Source organism: Pristis pectinata, chromosome 4 (genome assembly GCF_009764475.1).
Source record: "Pristis pectinata isolate sPriPec2 chromosome 4, sPriPec2.1.pri, whole genome shotgun sequence".
Classification (NCBI taxonomy): domain Eukaryota; kingdom Metazoa; phylum Chordata; class Chondrichthyes; order Rhinopristiformes; family Pristidae; genus Pristis; species Pristis pectinata.
The window spans coordinates 24,429,331-24,449,564 of NC_067408.1; the positions used below are offsets into that span (position 1 = coordinate 24,429,331).

General features: G+C 40.8%; 1 protein-coding gene across 1 annotated transcript; it reads right to left on the bottom strand.

Annotated features, from left to right (window-relative positions):
- Window positions 1-2,553: 2,553 nt before the first annotated feature.
- On the bottom strand, window positions 2,554-19,652 carry c4h5orf15 (chromosome 4 C5orf15 homolog). The gene is made up of 3 exons (XM_052014997.1): window positions 19,136-19,652; window positions 5,522-6,171; window positions 2,554-3,896 (listed from the first exon to the last, which is right to left on the bottom strand). The coding sequence occupies exons 1-3, from the start codon at window positions 19,254-19,256 to the stop codon at window positions 3,762-3,764; spliced, it is 906 nt and encodes a 301-aa protein (XP_051870957.1). The 5' UTR covers window positions 19,257-19,652; the 3' UTR covers window positions 2,554-3,761.
- Between the last annotated feature and the right edge of the window lie 582 nt (window positions 19,653-20,234).

Below are 20,234 nucleotides of genomic sequence, written 5' to 3' on the forward strand. Positions count from 1 at the left end.
GTTAACATTTCAGATCAATGAGAACTGGAAAGTGAGAATAGTTTTGCATTGTATAGCAGGGCAGTGGTGTAATGAACACCAGGAATGTCTGTGATAGGGTGGAAACTAAAGTTGTCCAGGTGACATGATGATTTCAGGGCTACCTAAATGACTGTAGTTAGAGAGAGAACAGTAAAAATAAAAAAAAAGTAAAAATGAAAAAAAAACACAGGCTGGAACCAGAAATAGAACATAGCAGCTGCTGGAAATCTGAAATAAAAGAAACATAGCAAGAGTTGGTTGTTCATCCCTTTGAATTTTCACCACCATTCAATAAGATCACGGGTGATCCTATCACAATACCATATTCCTCCTCTCTCCAGACCCCAGATACATCTCCTTCTTAAATACATATATTAAGTAGCATAAATGGAGAAAGAAAAAAAAAAGTCCAGTTCTGACACAAACTGGAAAATCCTGCAACCTGAAACCACTGAATTCAATTGAGTTCTGATGGAAGATGCTGTTCATTGAGCTTAGATTGGGGTTTGTTGGAACAGAGCAGTCCAAAGACAGGACAGAGTGGGAGTAAGACAGAAAATTAAAGTGACAGGAGAATGGAAGCTCAGGATCACATCATCTGATTTCAGAATCTGATTTATTATCACAGACATATGACGTGAAATTTGATGTTTTGCGTCAGCAGTACAGTGTAACATAAAAGTCTATAAATTACAAAAAAAAAGTGCAAAAAAAGTAAGTTAGTGTTCATGGATTGTTCAGAAATCTGATGGCAGAGGGGAAGAAGCTGTTCCTGATCGTTGAGCTTGTGTCTTCAGGCTCCCGTACCTCCTCCCTGATGGTAGTAACGAGAAGTGGGCATGTCCTGGATGGTGAGGGTCCTCTTGAAGATGCCCTCAATGGTGGGGAGGGTTGTGCCCATGATGGAGCTGGCTGAGTCTATAACCCTCTGCAACCTCTTGCAATCTTGTGCATTGGAGGCTCCATACCAGGCTGTGATGCAACCTGTCAGAATACTCTCCACCATACATCTATAGAAATTAGTAAGAGTCTTTGGTAACACACCAAATCTCTTTAAACTCCTAACGAAGTAGAGCCGCTGGCATGCCTTCTTTGTGATTGCATCGATGTGTTGGGCCCAAGATAGATTCTCTTGAGATGATGACGCCCAGGAACTTGAAGCTGCTCACCCTTTCCACTGATGACCCCTCAATGAGGATGGGTGTGTGTTCTCCTGACTTCCCCTTCCTGAAGTCCACAATCAGTTCCTTGGTCTTGCTGACGTTGCATGCAAGGTTGTTGTGACACCAATCAGCTGATCTATCTCACTCCTGTAAGCCCCATCACCATCTGAGATAACACGAAGCTGTGTCATCTGCTCAAGCATCAAGAGTTGTGGAAAAAAAAATCATTTATTTTTCAAATTTTATTCCATATCTCAAATTTTTGTGTAGTGATTTGTAAATTCCGTAAGGGTGAGTTTCCTCAAACCAACCAGCATTAACAAGGGGTCACTTGTACTCTGCAAAGCGGTCACCCAATATGCATTCGGTTTCTCCAATGAAGAGAGGACCACATCAAGTCATATATGTAGCACAGAAAAAGGTCATTCAGCCCAACTCATCCATGCTGACCAAGGTGCCTACATACGCTAGTCCCATTTGCCCGTGTTTGGCCCATATCCCTATAAATCTTTCCTATCCATGTACCCATCCAAATATCTTCTGGTTATTTTTGGTTGGAATTGTTCCTGCCTCTATCAATTCCTCTGGCAGCTTGTTCCATATACCTACCACTTTGTATGTGAAAAACTTGCCCCTCAGGTCCCCTTTGAATCTCTCCCCTCTCACCTTAAACCTATGCTCTCTAGTTTTAGACTCCCCCACTCTGGGAAAAAGAATGTGACCATCCACCTTATCTATGCCCATGATGTTATATACCTCTAAGGTCACTCCACTCCAAGAAAACGGTCTTGGCCTATCCAGTCTCTCCTTATAACTCAAGCCATCCAGTTCCAGCAACACTCTTGTGAACCTTTTCTGCACCAGCCACGACCCCCCTCCCCCCCAGCTTAATCGCATCCTTCCTTTGGTTAGACTGCACTTGGAGTATTGTGTGCAATTCTGGTTGCCATACCAAAGTTTTATACAACTGTAACATGACGCCCCAATTCTTATACTCAATGCCCTGACTAATGGAGGCAAGCATGCCAAATGCCTTCTTCACCACCCTGCCAAACTATGGCATCACTTTCAAGGAACTATGTACTTGTACCCTTAGGACTCCGAGGTTGGAGGCTGTGGAGGGAAGATCTCCCCATGAAATGAAGTAAAGATGATCTGGAAGACAATGGCCATGATTTAGAAAGAGGCAGGAACTGTATGAGAGTTAACATTTGGCCTTTGCAAGGACAGGACACAAGAAAGCTTTTATTTCATATTTCCAGTTTTCTGATTTTCACTTTCCCATTCAGTCTATTCATTTACCTTTGCCTCCTGATCCAAGATCTGCTTTCTCATTGGACACTAAATCACTTCTTTGAAGTACCTCAAATCAATGAAATATTCAAAAACTTTATTAAAACATACAAGTTGAGACCAAAAAATTACCATATTTTGATTTGTGCTCCTTTTGCAATGCTTCTGACAAAATATCTAACATGTACGTAAACAGCATTCAAAGCAGACTAAGCTCTTAAGCAACTTTCATCTGCCATGTAAATTCACCGGTCAAATCATTTTAAGCCAACCAATTTCAGCCTTGATCTTTTAAGAATTTGACAATTTCTTAAATACAAGTTAGATAACTAAATCAATTTCTTTCAAAAATCTTGCTTGGTTACTCAGGTAATAAAACCTACTCCAGAAACTAGTCTCACTAAAATATTTTTGAATCAGATTCAAAAGTTTTGACAAGTTATTTGTGTCACTGAAGCTCATATCTATAGAAATAAGTGATAAACTGAAGTACACAATTTTCTTAAAGTATACTGAAATTGCAAAATAGTGCGCTAATACATTAAAGAAAGCAAAATGTTTCAATGGATATGTACTTTGGAATGATTGGGGTAAGGAAGAAAGAAAAAAAATATTGAAGTTCATGCATTTTGCTAAGGCTACAGGCAGCTTATATACTTTAACCTGGTTTTGGCTGAATTACTATTTAACACTATAGGCAATATTTTAATAGCACAAGGTATTAAGACAAATAACTGTATGACACCCAAAAATAATTCATCCCAACTTTTCATGATGACGTAGCAATTTTGTTGACTTTTTTAAGAAGATAGGTCATTGATAGAAATAAGTAGCCCATTGCTAAAGTATACATCTTCTGTCCATTTAATTTTTGTTTAGGAAACTCAATTCAATGTCAAAATTAGACATTTATAAAATTCCATTAACTGAGCTCTTAACAGTAATTCAATTCAGACAATGTCATTAAAGAAAAATTAGTAAATATTCAGCTGCCAATTTTGAAAAAATATTGTTTAGATTTGATTAACCTGCCAGCAAGGGAAAGTAGATTCTTCGTCCTAATCACAACAGCCAATGCAACTGATAATCCAATAAAACAGATGCAGTGATTCAGATTATCATCACCAGGTATGTGCTTGAAGATTAGCAACGTTATTTTATGGTCTTATTATTAAACAGAATTTACGATAAACACAGGTAAGTTTTTTTAAAATTTGCATTGCTCCAACAACAAAAGTCAAACAAAAAAAGTGAAACAAATGCAACTGAATTGAAATAATGCATTTAGAAAATATAGTCCTTCGTAATCTTAAGTGATGGCATAGCATCATGTATGTTTTGGTCCAACCGCTGATATTCAATTGTCCTTGAGCACAGACTATCCTTCCATCGTCTGCTTTGAACTAAGAGAATATAAATCTAAAAGGAAAAGGAATAAACACAATAATTAAAGGTTCCAAACCAAACCCCATTTTCATTAAAAAGGAAGTAATATTGGAAGTATAAACATTGATTTACAACTGCTTTTCAACTGGTTAATCTATTAAAACAATTTTTTTTAAAACAGGGGAAAATAAATCAACTTTATCCTGTTAATCCACCTGAATTAGGACAAGATCATGTTTAGCTATGAGATAAAGTAGCCCTCCAACTACTTTATCACATAGCCATAGGGTAAAGTAACCCTCCTCATTGTCCTCAAGCCTAGACAATCTTAACCATAGACAAGACTAACCCATGCCTGTGATAGTACTCTTGGACAAAATTATCAGGTTCAAGAGGGAAAAATCTAGGGAGAGTGGGCAAGGGAGAGAAAAAAAAAGATTTTTTAGAAATCACTACAAATTCACAGAACAAAATTAAGTAATCTTCTTCTGAATTTGATTGTTTTAAATCTTTGCACCCAGGGCATTCATCAGAAAGTTACTCAAAATGAAATTTAACAATAAATGAAGCCATAAAGACTCCAACACAGGCCCTACCCAATAGTGAACTAACTTCTTTGAACAATCAAAATATTCTCTTATTTGCATGAGCAGTTGAGACAATAAAGATATTAGCATTGAAACACAATAATACACTGCTGGATTACTATTAACAGTAGAGCAGGAATGAGTGGATAAGCTATGTTAAGGCTGCCCAATACAAAAATTCCACAGGATTTTTTTTTAAATTGTACAATAGTATGAGGTGCAGGAGCTTTGTTCCTTAGCATCATGAAGTGCTCCACAATGCACCAAATTTCTTTGCTTGAACCCACATCATTGCCCCGTATTAATGCCAACTAAATTATACTTCCAGTAGTTTCAATTAGACATCAGCCTGAAACTCACAATTCACCACAATACCATGACTTTGTTTAAATTTATGGCTTAACAACTCACTGGAAAAACAGACACAGATCTGAATGAAATATGAATTATGTCATGGTGAAGTGGAGCAGCAGAGAAACAAGGGATCAAGTGCAGCAATTTTTCTTTTGTTTTCAGGCTACGGGTATTGCTAGCAATCCAGTATTTATCGCCCCTCCCTAATTGCCTTCAAGGTGGCAGTGGTGATGGCGAACTGCCATCTCAAACCATTGCCATCCTTCTACTAAAGGTATCCCCTAAGTGCTGTTTAGTAGGGAGTTCTAGGACTAGTGACAATTAAAGTCCAGGGGGTAGGGGGCTGCTGTCAAAGTTGCCCGGTCAAAAAACAGCAGTGCATTTTTCTGCTCTCATCCAACCAGAGGTCAAGGGTCTAATGCATCAAATTCACCCTGATTTAGCACTATTTGCTCATCTCATTCAGATCGTTCGTTTGCCTAATACGGCAAACAAAAAAAAAGTTTGCAAACCATTTTGAGTATTGCTACAACATTTAGACTGAAGCACAATGACGTTCACCATTGTGATAATGTGGTGCTCTTGCTGCACTGTACTTACTGCAAAAACTATTAGAAACACTCAGTAAATCAACAGCCTTTGTTGAGAAATGTTTACTTTTCAGGTGTGGACCTTTACAGTTAAATCATTTTGGCCAGTATAATTTCTCTAACTTACCTTTCTTTTGTTGTGATATGTAATGTAAACAACAGCAATCAGAAAAGCAGCAGCAACCAAGTAAAAAAAGAAGTGACTATCATCTTCTTCAGGTGTGGCAATATATATTGGTTTGTCAGGGAGTTCAGGAGGTTCCTCCAAGTCATCACTTTCCAAATCATTCTCATCCATTTGGTTTTCATCAAAATACTCCTCTGCTCCTCTGTCTTCACCTTGATCGTAATAGGATGGTGAATTATCCTGCTCAACAACCAACAGCTGGTTATCTGTCATCTCATCCATCTTTTCTGGAATTATATTTGAAGTAATTGTTTCATCATCATCAATATCTGTGCCAATGACAATTATTTCCGTATCTGGTTCAGTAACATTAACTTTCACTGTTGACGCGACTAATTTTGGGGCCACTTGCTCAGGATTTTGCCCAGTTTCTCTCTGTATTGTTCCTACTGGATGTTTGGTTACATTTCTGACTGTTGTTGTAGTCGGAATTGGTGTGGTTGCAGACGTGGCGGTGGTGGTGGTGGTGGTGGTGTTCTTAGCTAATTGCTTATTTTCTGAATGAGTTGCCTGGGATGTTACACTGACGGGAGTATTTGCTGAATGATTTCCAGTAGTCAGCATTAGCTTTCCTGTAACGGTAGTAACCACTGCAAAAAAAATTATAGAATGTTTAAGTCGATTAGATGAAATCTCCATAGTAATGAACATAAAGCAGTTTCATGTACCTTTCAACATTTCAGATATCACCCATGTAGACTAACCAAAAAAAGTGAAAGAGACGTGTTTGGTAGCAATAATAAATAATGGGCACACTTGACATTTTAGTGCAAAGTTATATTAATTCCATTAAATTTCAGTTTGCAATTAATGGAAGGAATTTCACAAGCTTTTTAAGCATTACTCAACAGACAAGCGTAAATATGACAGAACTGACCTAACAACTCAGATTCAGCTAAGCACTTAGCTAGAAATAAAATGCAGCATGGTAGTGTAGCAGTTAGCGTAAAGCTATTACAGTGCCAACAACCAGGGTTCAATTCTGCTGCTGTCTGTGAGGAGTTTCTACCTTTTCCCCGTGTCTATGTGGGTTTCCTCTGGGTGCTCCGGTTTCCACCCACATTCCAAAGACCTACAGATTAGGAGCTGTGGGCATGCTATGTTGGCGCCAGAAGAGTGGCGACACTTACGGACTGCCCCCAACACATTCTCAGTAACGCAAAAAGACTCATTTCACTGTGCGTTTCGATGTACATGTAATTAATAAATAAATATCTTAAATTGGAGAATATCAAGTAATCAATTTCTCTTGCTGTCCCACGCTATCCTGATTGACAAATTCTACACTTGCAATGTTAGGATGTTGTGCGATCTCAAAGCATCCATACCACAAAATCCAATCTAACAAAATTTACAGTCATCCAAATTCACAAATTACATCCTTCCTTGCATTCCTACCAGTTCAACTTCAAGCTTCTAGCTGATTGAAAACAAATAAAAATGAGATGTGTTTCACAGATTCAATCTAAAAGAATGCAGACTGAGGGAATGTAGCCTGGCTAGTGTTTGTGCAAGAGGACTTTGGAGATAGTGATTACTCTAAGTTACAAGGCAGCATCTGTGGAGGGAGAACAGTTGTTTCAGGCTGGTAGTCTTTCATTGAAATTGGGAATAGATAACACAATGCACAGAAAGATGGAAAGGTTGAAAAGCAACATGTGATGTGGAAGTCAGGGGATATTAAATGTAAGGAAGTCATACTCCCCCCGACCTCGGTCCTCAGTCCCCTACATTATTACCTTTTGAACGAGCTTTCCAGATTCAACATTTTCAGATGAAGATCACTTCCAGCATTGCTTACAAATTCCTTTGATGACTTCAGATAATCATTCTAATATGTTCATCTCTTCTAGGTTATGATGCATTATCACTCTTTTTGCCATTTTGTTTGCCCCATCACAGACCTTCCCTTTTATTATCACTTCCCTTCTTCCTCCACATCTCAAAAATGCTTTATAGGTCCTTCCCAGGTTATGGCAGGATTCCGTTCCTAAGAACTGTTTGTAACCTGAACGGTTTGTAAGTCGGAAACGCTGCCATAAACCAAGTTCCTCCACAGCAGAAGATGCCTGCAGAGGTGGGTTGTCTCATGGGAATAGATAGTCTGGAGAATCATTTTAAACCTCAATTTGCCATTCTTAATATTAAAGCTGATATTAACAAATTTAGCCCGATCCTGTCTTTTAAAAGATTTTACTGTAGACAGGATTTTAAATGCTATTGACGGTTTTATATAGGACATTGCTGCTAGCCTGGACGGTGTGTCTCTAGAGGGGATTCGCAAAATGGACGTCAACACATTAACTACAATGTATTCTTCTTGGGTTGAATGTGGCAAAATCCCAGCTAGCATCAAGATCAGTCGCCTTTAGCCCCACAGCAGCAGGTAGATCCATCCCACCAGCCTCGCTAATGCTCATTCATATGTTCAGGCTACACACAAGTCGCTCATTTATAAGTTGGGGAGGACCTGTATCTCTAACTAAACACAATTGTGATGAAAAAAGTCATTGACACCAAAACGTCAGCTGCTTCATTCTCCACAAATGCTGCCTGACTTGCTGAAAATATCCAGACTTTTTTTTTTGCCAACATTCACAGTATTTTGCTTCACAATTATGAAGTGCTTATTATACTAAAAAGATAAAATGTTCAAGACAAATATCAGCTTCTATAATGATTTGGCTAAAACATGCAGTCACAAAAATAATAATTCTTTCGCATGCTATCTGCAGAACTGATAATTCCGATTTTGACCTCTTTCTGCAACGTAGTAACCTCAACAGGAGCATACAATAAACTATGTAACCATAACCTGTTCTATGTTATAACCACAGGCGAACAACTTTGGTTTAACACATTCCTGAAGGTTCATCATATAAATGCTATTCAGTCATTAAAAATCAAACAACCTTTCTTTCCCCATCTCTATTTTTATAATTCATAAAATATTCAAAGAAAACTTAAAAAGTTGCTTTAATGCTTCATAGAGTCATAGAGCACTACAGCACAGAAACAGGCCCTTTGGCCTATCTAGTCCATGCCGGCCTGGTTTCCTGCCTAGTCCCATGTACCCAGACCACAGCCCTCCATAGCTCTCTCATTCATGTACCTATCCAAACTTAAATGTTTCAATTGAACCTGCATCCACCACTTCCGCTGGCAGCTCATTCCACACTCACACCACCTTCTGAGTGAAGTAGATCCCCCTCAGATTCCCCCTAAACCTTTCACCCTAAACCAATGACCTCTAGTTCTAGTCTCACCCAACCTGAGGGGAAAAAGCCTGGATGAATTCACCCTATCTATCCCCCTCATAATTTTGTATATTTCTATAAGATCACCTCTCATTCTTCTGCACTCCAGGGAATAAAGTCCTAACCTACTCAACCTGTCCCTGTAACTCAGGTCCTCAAATCCCAGCAACATCCGTGTAAATGTTTTCTGCACACTTTCAAGCTTATTGATATCTTTCCTGTAGATAGGTGACAAGAACTGCACACAATACTCTAAATTTGGCCTCATCAGCATCTTAAACAACTTCAACATAACATCTCAACTCCTGTACTCAGTGCCCTGATTTATGAAGGTCAAGGTGCCAAAAGCTCTCTTTACAACCTGCAATGCCACTTTCAAGGAATTATGGATCTGTATTCCCAGGTCCCTTTGTTCTATCACACACCTCGGTGCCCTACCATTCACGGTTTAAGTTTTACCCCGGTTTGTCCTCCCAAGGTGCATCACCTCACACTTGTCTGCATTAAATTCCATCTGCCATTTTTCAGCTGGTCCAGATCACTTTGCAAGCTTTGATAGCCTTCCTTGATGTCCACTACCCCCCAAATCTTGGTGTCATCCTTAAATTTACTGATCCAGTTTACCACACTATCATCTAAATCATTAATACAGATGATGAACAATGGACCCAGAACTGATCCCTGCAGCACACCACTAGTTAGAGGCCTCCAATCAGAAAGACAACCATCTACTACCACTCTCTGCCTTCTCCTGCTAAGCCAACATTGAATCCAGTTAACTACTTCAGGTGGGACTTTGTCAAAGGCCTTGCTCAAGTCCACATAGACAACATCCACCACCTTCCCTTCATCAACCTTCCTGGTAACCTCCTTGAAAAACTCACTAGATTGGTCAGACATGACCTGCCACGCACAAAGCCACGTTGACTATCTCTAATCAGGTCCCGTCTATCCACTTATATATCCTGTCCCTCAGACTACCTTCCAATAATTTACCCACGACTGACATCAGGCTCACTAGCCTATAATTTCCCAGTTTATTCTTTGAGCCTTTCTTAAAACAACGGAACGACGTTAGTTATCCTCCAGTCCTCCGGCACCTCACCTGTGGCTATGGACGTTTCAAATATCTCTGCCAGGGCCCCTGAAATTTCCGTACTCACCTCCCACAAGGTCCGAGGGCTCCCACAAGGACCAAAGGAACACCTCATCAGGCCCTGGGGATTTATCCATCCTAATTCACCTCAAGACAGCAAGCACCTCCTCTTCCCTAATCCAGATACGGTCCATGACCTCACTACTCTTTTTCCTCAGTTCTACAAACTCTATTTGTCTCCGAAATAAACACAGATGCAAAAAATCCATTTAAAATCTCCCCCATCTCTTTCGGCTCCACGAATAGTTGACCACACTGATCTTCAAGAGGACCAATTTTGTCCCTTGCTATCCTTTTGCTCTTAATATAGCTATAGAAACCCTTTGGATTCTCTTTAACCTTATCCACCAAAGCAACCACGTCCTCTTTTAGCCCTCCTGATTTCCCTCTCAACTATTCTCTTGCATTTCTTATACTTCTCAAGCGCCTCATTTGATCGTAACTGCCTATACCTGATATGCACCACCTTTTTCTTTACCAGGGCTTCAATATCCCTCAATAACCAAGTTTCCCTAAACCTGTTAGCCTTGCCTTTTATCCTAACAGGAACATACAAATTTTGTACTTTCAATACTTCACTCTTGAAGGCCTCCAACTTACCAAAATCTCTTTGCCAGAAAACAACCTATCCCAATCCACGCCTGCCAGATCCCTTCTGATGCCATCAAAATTGGCCTTCCTCCAGTTTAGAATCTTAACCCTAAGACTAGTTTTATCCTTCTCCATAATCGTCTAGAAACTAATGGAATTATGATCACTAGATCCAAAGTGTTCCCCAACACTCACTTCTGTTACGTGCCCTGTCTCATTCCCTGAGAGGAGATCCAGTATCACATTGTCTCTCATTGGGACCTCTACATATTGATTAAAGAAACTTCCCTGAACACATTTGACAAACTTTATCCCATCCAGTCCTTTTACAGTATGAGAGTCCCTAACCAATGAATCCCCTATCACTATCACTTGCCTCTTCTCCCCCCCTTCCCTTCTGAGCCAAAGAGCCAGACTCAGTGCCTGAGACCTGACCACTGTGGGTTTCCCCGGTAGGTCATTCCTCCCCCCCCAACAGTATCTAAAACAATATACTTGTTATTGAGGGGAATGGCCACAGGGATACCCTGCACTGCCTGCCTATTACCTTTCTCTCTCCTGACAATCACCCAGCTACCTGCCTCCTGCAGCTTAAGTGTGATTGCCTCCTGTAACTCCTGTCTATCAACCCCTCAGTCTCCCAAATGATCTGAAGGTCATCCAGCTCTAGTTCCCCAACACGGTCTATAAGGAGCTACAGCTGGATGCACTTCTTGCAGATGTAGTTGTTAGGGACACTGGAGGTCTCCCTGACTTCCCACATCACGCAAGAGGAGCCCACCACTGCACTGGGTGTCATTCCCACTGCTCTACCTGTGCAATAATAAAGAAAGAAAGAACTTCACCTTAGCCTCCAACTCCACACCTAAGCCTCTTAAGCCCAAACCTCAGCTCCCCACTCTTACTCTGGCCCACTCTGCTTAACCCTTACCTGCCTTTTATTGGCTGAGTTGCCACGCAGTTAGCCAATCAGAAAAAAAAGCTGCTGGCTTCGCACCCAAAACCCCCCCACCCCCCGCCATTCTGGCTGCTAGAACTACAGAAGATGTTGATTCTTCTGATTACTGATCATCTATAGCTAACATTCAAGAATATTTACTTCCTAAAGATTTCAGGACAGTTCTGGAAGATTAGGAACCCTAATAATCAAAGCAACTACACAAGTCAAATTACTTTAATTGGTTAAGATAGTTTGCCATCTTTATCTGGTCATAATCCACTCATTATTTGCTAAAGATCAAAACGTCACCTTCAAGGTATAAATTGCAAATTCTCAAAAGAATCAAAAGAATTAATTACTAAAAAAGTCACCATGCTATCAGATACACTTTTCCTCCACTCCTGGAGCTCAAATTTCCTTAGAAAACATATTCATGGTTTCCAAACACATCAAACTATCAGCTGAAATGTACAGATTCTTGGCACTATATCAATGGTTGCTTTTCAAATAGTTCTTTCAACTTAATAACAATAGTGAATATCAACAGGGTTCTACCTGGATCATCTCAAATGCAGAGTCCCTTTTTACTCATGGAAAAAGACACATTAACAATGATACCAGTTGAATCCATTTTGTTGATGAGAACACTTGGCTTATTTTGAAAATGATGTAATTTGATTTTAATGAAGTAATAACACACTGCTAGACGACTCAGTTTCCATAATGTTCTATCGTGCATCAAGGTCAAGATTTTTTCCTTACATTACCTCAATTTTAACAGTAAACCCAGTACTGTTTTCATAGTACTCAGACACAAGTAAGTAAGGTTTCCTGGTGCCCTTCAGCATCATACAGGATTACTCTCCAATGCAGCAGAAAATCTGGCACTAAACAGCTATTCACACATAGCAAAGTATATTACACCAAGAACTGAATACACTCATTCATGCATTGCCTCCAGGTTTGAGACCTTGGAAACAGCCCACAACAACTTCCTTCATGGCTTTTACAAACACATCTCCAGTCATGTAACACTGTGGCTAGTGCCAGACAGTATGATATTCAAACCTGAGGCCTTCAATAGGGACATTAATGCTGGCTGGAGCCTAACCACAACTTCACATCAGGGAGGGATCCAGGTTGGCTAAAGCCTAAATTTCATTTGTCAAACTCTATCTTGATAAACAACACTGGCATACATGTACTCCGCCAACACTGGAATGTGTAATATGATCCAAGATGAATTTGTGTTGATAACTAATCACTTCAAACAGATATCTATCAGCTGTATGAACAAATAAAAAGTTAACTTGTTCTCAACTATATCGATGCCAGGCTGAACCATTGACCCATACAGGATAAAATGTTGCATCACTCTGCATAAACCCAAGGTCACTTAAAACTCCATTTCTGGTCCCAGTTTGCTCATCTTTCATTTCTTGCTTATTAACCTCTTCTGTCTCCACACCTCAACTTTAAATTCCTCAGCCTTGTTTTCATATCCCTGCATAGTTTAGTCCTTCCCTGCCTCCAAATCTGCAAGCCTTTTAACATCTGCACTTCTATAAATCTAGCTACTTAGTCCTAGGCAAAGCATCTTACCATCGGCAACTGTGCCTTCAGCTGCCAAGGCCTTGAGCTCTGGGACTCTCTCCCTCAACCTCCACCTCTATCTTCTTTTAACACACTTTTACCAAGCTATTGGTCATCTGTCCCAGCATCCAGTCAAGCGGCTCAGTGCCAGTTTTTTGTTGCTAACACACCCAGTACTTGGAATGTTCTCATGTTCATGTCAAAAGACTATATAGATGGAGATGTGATATAGATGAGATGTGTGATATTACCAGCACCATCCACTCACTGCTGACTCCTGTCTTGTAAACCAACATTGCTTCAAACCATCTTTCAAAACTTTTCAAATGCACCCAAATCTGCACCCACATTTCCACCAACTCCATGCTTCAATTAGCTTTCTGTGCTTCAAAAGACCGATGAGACAAAACATACCCCATTTAAGAATTAGAACACTGAAACTAAAGTCCTTAACCCACACACACAAATTCTGTCTGGCTGCAACTGTATCTAGACAACCCAGATTATTTAGATAATAGCTTTCAACAATAGTGACTTTAAAGAAATCTCTATGCTTTGAAACACCCCATATCATCTTTCAAAGTAAACAGGTACAATCAGAACTCCCAAACAAATTTGTGAAATAATTAACATAAATTATGAATCATTTCCTGAGACAGCAATGCAAGTGACTTTCACAATTTTTATCATGTACATGAGCTTCCTCCCACCCCAACTAACAATCAACATTTTCTTCTCCCTCATGTATTTATCTAACTTCACAGTCGATGCATTAATATTGTTTACCTCAATGATTTCTTGTAATAGTGATTTCTGTTACAACTTTTGGATTAAGAAGTTTCTACTAAATTTCTTATTTTTTTAGCCACTGATAGTATAAATAATTGTATTTATAAGAAATATGCTGATATGGTAGCTTAAAATATTTGTAAAAGCAAGCATCAAAGTCAGAAGAGCCCGTTTTTGTGCTGTATGGTTAAATCATCTTCCTCATAGTCATGCTTACACACCAACCAGAAAGGCATACACTGAAAAGAAACATTATGTATACAACAGCATGAAGTCACCAACATAAAAGCAGAAGTAAAACAGAAAATACTGGCAGTACTCAAAAGGTGAGACAGCATCTGCAGGGAGAGAAACAGTAAATGTTTCAGGTGATGACCCTTATTCAGATTAGTAAAGTGAGAAGATAGGTATATTTTATGCTGCAGAAAGGGTAAGGTGTGGAGAGTGTAAAGGTAATGTCTGTGATTGGGGAGAACCAAAGTTGCCCATTTACTTTCACTGGTTCCTAAGAGAGGGAAATTAATGCTTGCTAAAAATCAGCCTGGAGGATTGGAGATGCAGTTGAGAGTCCCATCAATTACAGAAGGGAAGCTGAAGGGGCTTTCAGCATACCTTCTATTTGCCACATTTATGTTCTCGTTTACTCACTTCATAACTACAGCAAGGATAGAGTTCCTCTTGTCCTCATCCTACATCTCATTAGCCTCCAAATTCAATGGGTCAAGTTCTGTAATTTCCTCCAACTTCAACAAAATTCCACCACCACATATTCTCCTCCCCTTTCAGATCTCCAAAGGGACCATTCCTTCAACAACTCCTTCACCAATTACTCACCTTCATATCACACTGTCACATGTAACACCTGCCCTTTTACTGTATCCCTTCCTATCATCCAGGGACCCAAGTTGTCCTTCCAGGTGAAGCAGCAATTCCCATTCACTTCTTCCAATTTAGTATATTGCATTCAGTGCTCAAGATATAGTCTCCTCTACACTAAAGGAACCAAACTGAGGTTGGAGATGTTCTGCAAAATGGTAATCCATTCAGTCTGCACAGGTGGCTACCACTTTAATTCTCCTTCCCACTCCTACTCTGACCTGCCTTTGGACTTCTACGTTGTTGCAACAAAGCCCAACATAAAATTGAGCAAGAGCACCTCATTTTCAGCCCTCAGAATTCAATATTGAATTCAACAATTTCACCCCTCTCCTGTCCACTAATCACCTCTGGCCCATCTCTCATCACTCCCCCCCCCCCCCCCCCCCCCCCCCCCCCCCCCCCCCTTTATACCAGCTATCTCCCCTCTCAGTCCTGATGCTGAGTTTCGGCCCAAAATGTTGACAATTCCTCCCCACCCCACTGCAGGTGCTGCTAAACCCACTGAGTTCCTCCAGCAGATTGTTTGTTGCTACACAAGTTGATTTGCTGCTTTCTGTTTTACTTCAGGGGTAATAATGTTAAAAGCAGGACCAACAATGCTAAAGATAATAAAGGAGAATATCAGTAGTAAGGAAAGTACGGGAATCTATTCTTAGACTGTCCCCTGGGATGAAGGATGACTTGCATCCACTCTGGTTTTGTGAGACCAATGTGGGAACACAATATTTTTCCAAGATGAGTCAGGAAGTACCATCAGGGCAGGCAGGTGGGTTATTCATTAGATAGTGTGCTCATTCTGCTGCTTACACAGGACACAATGCAAACTAATTCTACAGAGTGGAGTTACTGACATGGCAGATGAGTTTAGGCTTGATGGCAAAGCTCACTCAGTGAAGACAACATTCCTTTTCTGGTTTGCCATTCCATAAGGTTTACCCACTACCTTGTTTGTTCAACTGACAATCTCCAACCTGTGGTATCTCACTCTTGATGTCAAAGCATCTGAGTTTCCAAGCAGAGAGATGTTCACATATGGCACTGTTGGATTGCCCATGAAGAGCCTAAACCTAATGTAGAGTGGGTGTGGCCCACACGTGGTTCCTTTGAACCTGGGGATAATCATTGCACAGCAACTATGACATGGGCTTCACAGAGTAAGATCTTGATCCAGCGGCAAGGGGGACCAAGTGAGATCAGGTTCTTCTCCATGGATATTACTGAAACACACAAGTGCCATTGGCCACATGCAAACTCAATCACGTACCCATACGCATGGGCTCAGGCACAGGAACCTTTATCCATTTATCCTAGTTTAAGACATCTTTCAGGTGCTCTGCAAAGTTCACCCAATTTAGATGGCAGTGGGCACACAATCTAGTAAGGATGCAGCACAAAGAGCTTCAGAGGGATATAAACAGGCTAAGTGTATGGACAAACACAGGGCAAATGGAATCGAACTAGAAAGATTGTAAGGTCATTTACTTTCCTAGGAAAGAATAGAAAAGTGAAGTATTCTTTAAAGGATGAGTGATTGAAGGTTCACAGTGATCTGGATGCCAATGTACATAAGTCACTGAACGTGAATGTGCAGGTTCAGTGAACAATGGAAGATACTTGACTTTTAGTGCAAGAGAATTCAAGAACAAGAGTTGAGATATTGTGCTCCAATTACATAAAGCATTTGTAGCAACAGATCTTACTTCAATGGTTGAAAGCAAGTTAATTGGGTAAGCCAATAATAACTAATCACCCCAGTTTATATTCCCAGGCAACAATAATTGATTCTAGTAAATATGCAGCTACAATTAGAAGTATAATAGGTACAAGTAAGATAATTTAATACTACAGAAGAAATAGCATGCACTGGGATCTATTCATACATTAGGAGAGGGACATGGATGATGGTGAGATCAGAGAGGAATACGTTGATATGCGATAGTATGTGGATATTAAGAAGGTCGTGTTGGGTGTCTTGCAAAACATTAAGGTGGATAATTCCCCAGGGCCTAATGGAATCTATCCCAGGATACTGAGGAGGGCAAGGTAGGAGATTGCTGGGGCCTTGGTAGAACTCTTTACATCCTCTTTAGTCACAGGTGAAGTCCCAGAAGACTGATAATAGCCAATGCTGTTCCTTTGTTTAAGGCATAATCTGGGAAATTATATGCCAATGGGTTTAACATCAGTGCTAGAGAAATTAATGGAGAAGATTCTTAGGAACAGCATTTACTCGCATTTGGCAAAGCATAGACTTATTAGGGACAGTCAATATTGCGCAGGGAATGTCATGTCTTGCCAATTTAATTGAGTTTCTTGAAGAAGAAACAATGATTGAATAGAGTAGGGCAATGAATGTTGTCTACGTGGACTTTAGTAAAGCACTTGACAAGATCCCTCATGGTAGGCTGGTGCAAAAGATTAAGTTGAAACAAAGACTGGTGTTGTGGACAGCAGATGACACAAAGACTGGTAGAGTAGTGGACAGTGTAAAGGGCCGTCAAAGGACACTGCAGAGCATAGATCAGTTACAGATTATGGGTGGAGAAATGGCAGATGGAGTTTAATCTGAGCAAATGTGATGTGATACACTTTGGAGGTCTAATGTAAACGGAAAGTATACGGGACCCTTAGCAGCATTGATGTACAGAGGGATCTTGGGGTCCAAGTCCATAGCTCACTGAAAGTAGTCACACAAGTAGATAGGATGGTAAAGAAGGCATACAACATGCTTGCCTTCATTGTTCGGAGCACTGACTATAACGTTCAGGAAGTCACATTGCAGCTATAAATAAAACTTCAGTTAAGATGTAGCTGGAGTATCGTGTACAGTTCTGATTACCGCACTATAGGAAGGATATGGAGGCTTTGAAGAAGGTGAAGAAGAGGTTCACCAGAACATTACCTGCATTAGAATGTATTAGCTATAAGGAGAGGTTGAGCTATAAGGAAAACTTGGATTGTTTTCTCAGGAGTGTTACAGGCTGAGAAGCAATCTGACAGAAGTAGATTAAATTATGAGAGGCATAGATAAAGTAGTCAGAGTCTTCCACCCAGGGAAAAAATATCAAATACTAGAGAGCATAACTTTCAGGCAAGGAGAAAGTTTAAAAGAGATTTGCAAACAATTTTTTTTTAAACACAGAGTGGTAGGTACCAGGAACACGCTATCAGGGAAGGTGGTAGAAGCAGATACAACAGCAGTGTTTAAGAGGCATTTAGAGAGGCACATGAACAGGCAAGGAATAGAGGGATATGGACCACATGCAGGTAGATGGTATTAGTTACATTGGATCATGATTGGCACTGACGTGGTTGGCCAAAGAGACTATTCCCATGCTGTACTTTTCCATGTTTCTATAAAACCTCTCAAGAAATGCTGTTAATGACACTCTGTGTTCTACCACATATCAGTTCATATCCTGCAAGAATTAACTTTTCCAACATGACATGGTTCACCAGCTTTCTGTTCATTTTTTGCCTTTTTCCTTCCATGATGTTTGTGTATGACCCACCCTGACAGACAATTCACGTCAATTTAACTTCCTTAAGTAGAAAGATAAATAACCTGATGTCACTGCTTTTAATAGAAGGTTAAACCTCATTTTGTTGTAAGAGAATTCAGTGGACATTCCAAACTAAGTTAATAATTGTTGTCTATTATCCAGCACTGTAACCTTCAAGTCCAACCCAATTCAATAGCTCCCAATGCAGTATATCATCCTTCTCATATCCGTTGAAGGGCTGAAGTACGTATGTATGTTAAGAACCTGCCCATACCCATCTGCTGAAACCCCAACGTGTTAAAAGCTTTGAAGAAATGATTTCTATTCTTTACTTCGTTAGTTTCAACAATGCAGGAACCCGGATTAAACAATATGATGGAGCTATTTGGAGAGAAGGCCATGTAGTAGTGATTTATAAACAAACTCAATTTACAAATAATTTACAACAGGGATAATCACAACTTTTAAGTAAAGCACAAAATCAATCGATTTGAAAGTTTAAAACTTTTTTTTACAAAATCTCAGGTAACAATAACCAGGTTTAGGAAGAAAGAAAACCTAACTATTCTGCTTTTTTTAAAAGAAAGTTAAATGTACGAGGCCAAGGATTTCAGGGCATGAAAGTGTTGATTCTCACCAGTCCCAGTCCGGCCACGAAGACAAACCTGACCCAGACCAACACTGCCCCAGTCCCTTCCTCGCCCTCACCCCTCGCCCCCCTCCCCTATCCCACCCCCACCCCCACCCCCACCCTTGTCGCGACTACTCTCACCACCTTCACCGTAACCTAACCTACCCCTCCCTCCCCGGGTTACATTTGGCCACCGCCACCGCCATCTCACTCACCCTCACCCTCACCCTCGCCCTCGCCCTTCAGACAACGGACGCCGACCGCGGCGGCGGCGATGAGCGCGAGCGTGAGGGCGCGCGCGAGCGGCAAAGTCCCGATCCCTGATCGTGCTTCCATCTTCCACAAAGCGTTCGTCCCCGCCACTGACGTCAGCACCCTCGGGGGGCGGGCCGGGCCGGGGCCGGGCAGGCGAGGATCCGCTCGGCTACCCGAGTTCCGGCCTCGCTGCCTCCTGGCTTCGGCAGGATGATTTGCGTGTGCTGGCACGTCTTCGTATTACATCACATACTTCTGGGAATACAGTTATGTTGAATTTTGCCGCACAGAAGCAGGGCGTGTGATGAATATCAGACGACCGTCCACTAACAGGTCTTCTCAGGTAGTCCCGGGGACTGAGGATGACTGGTCTCCTGAGCTGGCTGTTGTGGGATCCGCAGACGCTGTCCCAGGTTCGGCCGGAGCTTCTTGAATGGGGTGATTGGATCTTGGTTTGGGAGTTGCTGTGCTCCTACTGTTTATTGTAGACGTTGCGCCTCCAATCAAGGGACCTCATTTCGCAATGCCAACCCAAATGTTCTCCCTCCACTTTGAGCGGTGATGGGACAATGATTCACATGATTACAGCTTTTTCATGCAGGATTTCAGACATCCTTGACTTGTTTCTTCTTACCCTGCTGAAGCATGTGTGCAAGCATATACTTTTAGAAAATATGCAAACGTGAAGAATATACCTCGATGATCATAGAAACGTAGAAAAGTAAGAGTAGACCTTCAAGACTGCGCCGCCATTCACCACGTCCATGGCTGATCTTTTGTCTCAATACCATATTCCTGTTCTCCCATGGTACCTTTTACATCTAGAAATCTATCTCCCTCTTAACTATATTCAGTGACTTGACCTCCACAATTTTCTATGGTATAGATACCCACAATTTCCCCACTCTTTGAATGAAGCAATTTCTCCTTATCTGAATCAGAAATGCCTTGTCTTATATCCTAAGACCGTGAATCCTGATTCTAGAGGTTGCACATTCTCCTTGCCTATAGCCCGCTGAGTCTCGTCAAAATTACGCACATTTCGATGTGGTCTCTCAT